This window comes from Mya arenaria, chromosome 9 (assembly GCF_026914265.1).
Source record: "Mya arenaria isolate MELC-2E11 chromosome 9, ASM2691426v1".
Classification (NCBI taxonomy): domain Eukaryota; kingdom Metazoa; phylum Mollusca; class Bivalvia; order Myida; family Myidae; genus Mya; species Mya arenaria.
Window position 1 is genome coordinate 29,020,063 of NC_069130.1, and position 8,557 is coordinate 29,028,619.

The following is an 8,557-nucleotide window of genomic DNA, read 5'->3' on the forward strand; positions in this document are numbered from 1 at the left end:
AGGATTAACATTTATAAACACTAAATTCAAAATGTAATTAAACGAATACTATGATCAAACATACGGTCCATTATACCGCCTCACATTGCCTACAGTTTCGATGACAAAATTATTACTTGATTCATCACCGCAGATAGGAACGTTCGAATTGATTCATTGTTGTAAGCGTCAGATCCTTTTAACATAATCGCCTTGATTGTTTAAGTCTCAAACATATTTTTGTCTGCAATACTCTCGATAAAGAAGTTTAAAAACAGCTAAAAGTAAATGCTATGCTCATATAAATTCATGCTGGTTTCTTGACTTATTCCGCTAGAGAGTACGCCCCATTAATTATTCCGCTGGTGTGTACGCCTATTGCATTTCTCAGTTAGGGTGTACGCCCCGTGTCTTAATCAGTTAGGGTGTACGCGCTCTGTCTTTATATTTTATAGTTTAAGATATTACTTTTATGAGTGAAATACATGCCATTTAAAATACGTGTTTGGTAATTGTATGATCATCAAATGATGCAGAACTAAAAACTTAGTTAGTGATGGCGTAACGCCTCTCATGGGGTCATTCAACCAATGATTAATAAGTACCTTTTTACTTAACATTTTGCTAATTATTATCTGTGTGTCTATTATTGGACACTCCGATTCTTTAATCTCCATAGACCATCTAATTCATGTAAAACGATATTCGCTTTAAAGGACTAGACACCAGGATACAATTGCAAAATAAAAGGAAAATTGAATAAAAAAACTTGACATAAATTGATATATTTGTGTACAACGCATTGAATGTTACTTACTGGTGTATCACATCGCTTACGACACATGTATATATAGCAGTGTTTGCGTTTTCTTTCGACTTCATTACAGGCAGGGATTGTGTGCCATGTTAACTTCAGCAAAATGGTAGTGTGTAAGCTTTTCTTAACTCGCACACGGCCTTGCCTATTCGCCGAGTGCTCAAATAAAAGTGTTAGTCATTTTATGTTTCTGGAGCATAGTACACAGACGGAATGTAACCCTGGTTAGAGCTAACATGCTTCTTTAACGAGCACCAGTGTAGAGCATTGTTAAACGGGACCCCTATTTTACGTCCCTGCTTGAAGACGATTAGTATATTTTGAGTGGTGCGGCGGGGAATAGAACCTGCGACCCATGCATTGACAGTCAAGTGCGTTATCAATACACCACGGATCCGCCACACCAGTAATTGTCGGTTTATGTATCTCTTTTAATCACGTGATATTCATAAGCTTATTAAACACACTATAATATACACACTTTAATGGTACTATTTCGAGCTATTTGTAATCAGTTAACTCAGCTAAAAATATTGTTTTAATCATGTGAAGTTATGTACGATCAACGTTATACTCGTTCGTGTTTACAAGTTTAGGCTTGTAGTGGGAAAATACTGAATTTGCCGATTTTAGGCCCATCTCGTGTCTTGTACATTTAAGCATCAATGTACATTTTCGGGCCTTCTTTTTTATTTAGGAACCGTATCAATAAAGGTTGCTAGTTTTAATTCTAACTTCCTTCAATCTGATTTCCTCAGTTTCATGTTTATTTTTACTGTCTGCTTATTTAGTTCAGACCAAGGTGTAACACAGACATGTACTATGTCACTTAGATCATTTCAAATTACTAAATGTCTGAAATCAAGTAAAATATTTATTGAACCGGCCCTTCAAATTATACATGATAATGAACAGTTAACTCAACGGAATAGTTGTGAATTGTATGTTTATTTTCTTTATTTCAATAAAAAAACGGTCATAGACATTCAACAATATTTGCGAAAAACACGTCGATATGGGATGGCGTTTTATGGCCACATTGAACGAAAACGTTTTTTGGAAAAAGCGATGAAAATGTTCTTCCTTTTATTTATTTTCCTTAATTTCCTTTTTCCTGATAACGAATATGTTCATTCAAGCCTACACCAAACAACCATAGGAAGAATTAAGCACACTCAAGACTAAACCTCAGAAGTTTTATTGAAGAAAAATGCACTTTGGGCTTATTTCATAAAGAGAGAAAAATGTCACAGTAATATAAGAGAAAGTATAATGGGAAAACAATTTGTTTGCCAAAGCATTGTTAAAGGACATTTCTCTTGACAATTTTGTCAACTATTTTCGCACACCTGATTATACACGACCCTAGTGTTAATTTTGGGCAATCCAGGCCCCCCGTAATGACCATGCCATGCCACACTATTGCGGACTCATGTCAATTTCGCTTTTGTGGAATCAAGGCTAGTTATAAACATGGCATTCTACACTAATGTGGAATCCATGGCAGTAATGATCACTCTATTCCACACTTTTGTATCTTGTCCACAAAGCCAGTAATGCAATACTGTCTCCATATCACTTTCTTCTGTCGTAGTATACGCGTTCGAAATGAGATATGTAACCGTCACCTGCGGTAAGAAACATATTTTGTTTGAACGATAACAGGTTTGTATCACTTTAATGAATAATAGTAAAACATCGAAAACTACAGGATCAGGCCAAATCGCCGCATATTACGAAATTAAAATTATTTAGAGAAAGAAAGGAAGGGCTCCAACGACATTGAACTAGAGACATAGACGGATCAACACCACATATACAAACACAAACACCACATATACAAACACAAACACCATTCATCAACACCACATATACAAACACAAACACCATTCATCAACACCACATATACAAACACAAACACCATTCATCAACACCACATATACAAACACAAACACCATTCATATACCACAAATAAGTCAAAATAGCTTTACCGAAAACTGAATGGTCAATGTCTACTGGGGGCTTACTCAAAGTATTAGTGACATATTCTCACACAAAGCAAGTAAACAAGAACCTGATAAAGTGTTGAGTGGCATTTGTTTATATTAATGTTAATGAATGATAAGTGTATGCATTTAAGTATGAGCCAGGCTTTGATAGTCAAATACTATTGAAGAAGGTTCTTGTCTAGATTCATATCGAGTTTATATGAACATTCATCCACTTTTTCCTGCAAGGAACAGTAATGCGCTCGCCGTGTCGTGCAATATTACTCAGCTTCAGAAATGGTGTAAATGATACAATAATACAAACAATCCATCATAAGGATAACGACTTAATGTTACCATTACTACTTACCGTCTTTATCGAATATTTCCTTCACCCAGTCAATCAGCATATTATCCCGTCTTGAACACAGATCAAGGATAAAATTCACCCGCATAGTTTCTGAAATAAAAAGCGGAAAAAGAGGTGAACTCACACAAACCGCACCATAAACATATGACAACTATAACTTTAACGATCTGAGTGAGTTTTAAGCCGGCTCAAGCAAAGCGTCGTTGTGTTAAAACATTCGGTTGCAAAATCTCAGAAAACAAGTATATATTCATTTTGTTAAAATAGCACTTAAAAATATTGATACTTAATCTGTCGGTTATAAAATGTATGTGAACAATATATGGTTGTACTTTAATTATAAAAAGCAATATTATTTCTAAATAGAAACCATTTAGTAAAATTAAAATCATAGTTTTCAAATAAATGAAATACATGAATGCAAAATAATAAATAAAAATACTTCATTTAATGTCAATACCGTCACATTCTTATGTATATTTATGTTCATATTTACAATTTTGATTTAAAATCCCATATAGTTATTATCAAGTTTATACATTAACGAAATAAGCAATATACACTAGCAAGTTAAAAGTTCAAAATGTTCAAAAATTCCAATAATAATTACATACTCTTCATACCTGATATATTCTGAAAATGATCATCAAGTGCCGTAAGAAACTTTATTATTCCCCGAGTATCATTGCATAAACTGTGCTCGGAGAAGTGTTTTAAAGATCTGAAATAAATCAACAATTTTTTTAATGTTGAACGAAGTATTATATGTTTCTGTTGTACATGCATTTTTTATATAATTAATATTACATAGGTAAAAAACAGTGCGTATGGAATGTATTTGCTTATCCTGTGATTAGAATACTAATTTTAAATTCAATGACTTAATTATTATGTTTACACTTAACAGCATTACTAAAATTTATCTAAAATGTTTAAATCTAGTAGGAACTTATCTTTAAATGTCTTACAGATGCTCAGCAGCCAACACATAAACTTATGACCTTGTCAAAAAGCACAGTGCACAAGGCCTTACACCCATTAAACGAGCAACTAACAAGGTCACAATAACACAATTATAACTACGGGAACAAGCCATGTGGTTGAACAATAAAAATTAAACAATGTTTAGAGGCACAAGACACTGGACCATACACCAAATATCTAGAATCACAAGCGTATAAACACTATAGAAACAAATGCAAGCATCCAAAACAGATAAACACATGAATCAAAACAGCTTGATCGATAAATGATGGAATTACCGCCTCGGAAAGGTCCGTGAATTTGTCTACTGGAGGTTAAAGATAATTAATATCGCAATAGCCTCATCCTCGTCCCCACCTTTATCAATAATTTTGCCAAATTTAAATAAAAGCCTTATCAAACCCAAGACAACAAACTTCGTTGACACCAACAACATAAACATTAACAATAAAAAATGGCACAGATCATGCCCAAACGATACATTATCATTGTCAATAAATATCATAGAACTTACTTTTTATTACTGTGATGACGTCTATCATTGTGTAGATCTGTCTGTAAATAAACATCAACCCCTGGCAGTGATGCCGCGTAGAGTACATTGATGAAACAGATCGTTAAAACGAACATTAAATGTAATTCCATAGCCGTTCTTAATGAGTTGGTATCAGATTGATCTGCTCTTGATTTTTCTTTAACAATCCTTTCTTTAACGTTCAATGGGAGTGCTTTATATCGGTCAACTCCTTTGTGTTTTAGATATGTTCCGGGCTGAATGTGTATTGCAATTTATTAATTATAACTATGCAACTTCCACTTTCGGCTGCTGTTTAAATAGTCGAATCAAGGTTTCGAATGCGTCTGTCCTCGTGAAACTTTTATCTCAGGCGGTGTCACAAGAGTGCTTCGTATTATACCGCACCTAGATTTGGTTGTTGTTTGCAAGCTGTGTTCCGTTAGTCCCAGAGTATGACAAAGGTATTAACAATGGTTCACTTGGTTCAGTGAAAAGCTTATCTGCAACGAAACAGATAATATAAGCCTTATGCACTAAGACGTTTAGATAAAGCATTATTTGCAACTTATTTTAATTGTATTATCTATAACGTGTTTGTCATTTACAAATTTTATATGTTTTTGAGAACCAATTGGAATACTCCATGCCTATGGTTATTTTTTTATGTCGCTCCACATATCCTTTTCCAGAAGTTTATTTTCTTGCCAGACTTATTAATATTATTATTTTAATAATGTTATGAATATCATTAGTAGAAGTAGATGAAGTAGTAAGAGAAGTAGTAGTAGCTGAAGTGGAAGAGGTATTGGTGGAAGTGATTGTGGCTGTGGTGGTCTTTGTACAAGTAGAGCAGCAGCAGCAGCAGCAGTAACAGCAGAATCAGCAGTAGCAGCAGTACCAGCAGTAGTAGTAGTAGTATCGTTATCACAAGTAACATGAGTAGTAGAACACATTTAATAGAACTGTTTTGTTGTTAAATAACCATTGCAAAAATATTGCCTACCTTTTGTAAAAGAAGTATCCCTCCTTTTAACGAAAACGAAACGAATGTGTATTCACTGAATATAATTTGACTGATGTTTCTCGAACATTCATAATACATAAGAAATACATAAGCGTACAAAATAGACGTTGCGTTAACGTTCCCCACAGGAATGCAAACGATGCTCGAATCTACGTGTTGTGTATAGATTAGGCGAAGTGTTCAACCATCTTGATATAGTTCGTTTAATAAACGTTGAATTTCATAATATGTGCACAATAAAATACTCATTGGATTACAAAGCAAAAGGAAGGTGGTAGTGTATAACGTTGTTAAACTGTTGGTTAGTTTGAAAAGAAGAGGCGATGGAGAAGATAGTACAAAACGTTGTTCATTAAACAAACATTTTATTTGCATGCTGCGCTAAAATATTTCTTTAAGCAGGGTGAACTTGAGTTGTACCTAAATCACTTTGTACGAAAAGTGCTGTGTCATGCTTGTAACAAGTTCAATAAAAAATGTGGCCAAATATTTAACATTTTTTTCTTATACATTTTATACATTCTGCAAGGGAATGCTTCCGTCACACCCAATCAAACCAAAACTGAAGCATGACATTTTATATATAACTTTGTTACCTCCGTGGACTAAATCTCTCGGTTGAAGTGCATGTCAGGAACAGATAAAAAAGATATCGGAAAGAACGATTGTGTTGCTGTAAAAGATACAAATTTAATTTTGTTTGTGTATTAGTTTATCTTATTATTATGTATATAAATCATTTGGCAAATGTAGTATAATATGTACAGTACACTTTTTCTCTAAGCTGATATGTTATTCAATGAGTTCAAAAGGTATGTTAGTCTCGTTCAAGTTGCTGATAGATATGTCAATGCATCTCAAATGTAAATTAATTCCTTCAGACGTGAATGTTGATAAACACTTGTTTATGCCAGAGATAACCTCAAAACTATGAATTCACAAAAGTACAACTGCGCCCATATCAGACTTAAATGCACCAAATATCAAATAGCATCAGCGTATTCCTATTAAATGTCACAAACATATCGCCGCACTGTCTGTCAGATTAAAATACAAATATACTTACCACTGATAACGCTATGTTCATAAATAACTTCTTTGTTCATACAACTTACAGTTTACAACCTACCTAATATCGCACACAGACACATACGCTAGTAAACAGAGTTAACGGGCCTTTAAAGAAGGTATATATAAACTAATTACTATTACTTCTTGTCCGATATGACTGAGCATTTTGAAAATAAATCACTTTAAATCAACGATAGAGTTCGCAAAATAACCAAGTATAAGGTTTCAAAACAGTAAGACACCAATTAACTTACAACTATTAAAACAATGTATTTTCATGACTGGCTTTAGGTATTATAAACATTAAAGTAACAGAAATCAAGTCTTTTTTAGTAAGTAATCACGATCAACCGTGTCCTCTTTTCAACTATATTCTCCTCACATGTAATTGAAACTTGGTGGTGCAAATTTTATGACGTGCTTAAGGACACTCTCTAAATTATACCATCAATAAAAATAACCAATAATGTTTTTCCTTGTTGTGTGTTTGATATGTATGACGGACTCGATTTGATAACACAAAACTCAATGTGTGATGTGTCTTCCATTGGCCATAAGTATAAAAGAACAAAATACGAATCATTCACTGAAATTAAGATGAAATAATAAATTGGTGCAATTTTGCCAAAACCAATGTCATTTGTAAAAAACGTAAAGGTTTTGAATATACGTGAAATACGTTTATCTATCCAAGCGCTTTATAAGTCTTTATGCTTTATACCTATATGTTTGAAATGAATACATGCTGTCCCTACCATGCAACAGTGCAATAATTTAGTTTTATCAATTAAGCGCCATACAACAATTGATATAATATGTCAAATGTGTTTCCTGAGCAAGACTTGAAATGAATCATTGTGATAAGAAACTCTGGAGGGAGAGAAAAATTTATTACAAAAGAGCAATTTTTACTTCTTTTATTCGAGATGCTCCAGACATCGATCGGCCAAGCTATATCATCGCAATGGTATTTCCTGTTTTTGTTCTCATTTCATGGAAAAGATAACACCCACAGCCTCTGTGGTAGTTTTGTAATAAACCGTTCCGGTCATATTTAATTCCGCTACTGGAATATTTATTATTGTACTGATACAGACCAACGGGAGACGACTATATATGCAGAGTAATCATAATAAATAAATATTGGACTTAAAGGATTTTAAGATATAATGTATCATAAGTGTTTACTAATGTAGTATTGTATTATACCGCTAATTCTCTAAGGTGCCGGATTTTGGTTAATATATAAATTAATTTGTGACATAATTTAATACATACATTATTTTGTTTTATGACGTGTTAGTTTATGCTATGTTTTAGATTGACTGAGACGAAGCCCAACGCTTGCAGGAATCACTCTCGAGTTTAAGTGCTGGATAACAACAAGAATTAATGTCCATGCAAGAGGTCGTGTGATATTCTCCTGGTGGGCATCAAACATTTAACGTCTTGGTGTGCGTGTGTTGAATGCACAATAGGTCATTAATTATAAAGAGACACAAAAAAGCATTTGAAACCACTCATATTGCTGTTAATCATAAAAATACATCCAGTCAGCAGCTGTCATACAATAACCAATAATAGCATTAATTTTCATCGGTGACTTAGCGAATGTTTAATTTTTACTAATATAAAATCTTTAAAACTACTAAATGTTCATTGGAAGTCTCTCGGTGACCTTACGAGTGGGTTGGTTATCAGAACAAGGTCAGACGACGTTCAATAAATCTCACACGAATACTGTATCCGTTTGGCGTAAGTTCAAGTACAGATATTACTCTCACATACCTTCAAGTGTTTGTCTTAC

At 33.6% G+C, this 8,557-nt stretch overlaps 1 protein-coding gene across 1 annotated transcript; it reads right to left on the reverse strand.

Annotated features, from left to right (window-relative positions):
- Positions 1-1,811: 1,811 nt before the first annotated feature.
- On the reverse strand, positions 1,812-5,797 carry LOC128246914 (uncharacterized). Its single transcript, XM_052965450.1, has 5 exons — positions 5,659-5,797; positions 4,653-5,155; positions 3,778-3,875; positions 3,155-3,244; positions 1,812-2,424 (listed from the first exon to the last, which is right to left on the reverse strand). Exons 2-5 carry the CDS (start codon positions 4,781-4,783, stop codon positions 2,372-2,374), a joined length of 372 nt encoding a protein of 123 aa, XP_052821410.1. The 5' UTR covers positions 4,784-5,155; positions 5,659-5,797; the 3' UTR covers positions 1,812-2,371.
- Positions 5,798-8,557: the final 2,760 nt, after the last annotated feature.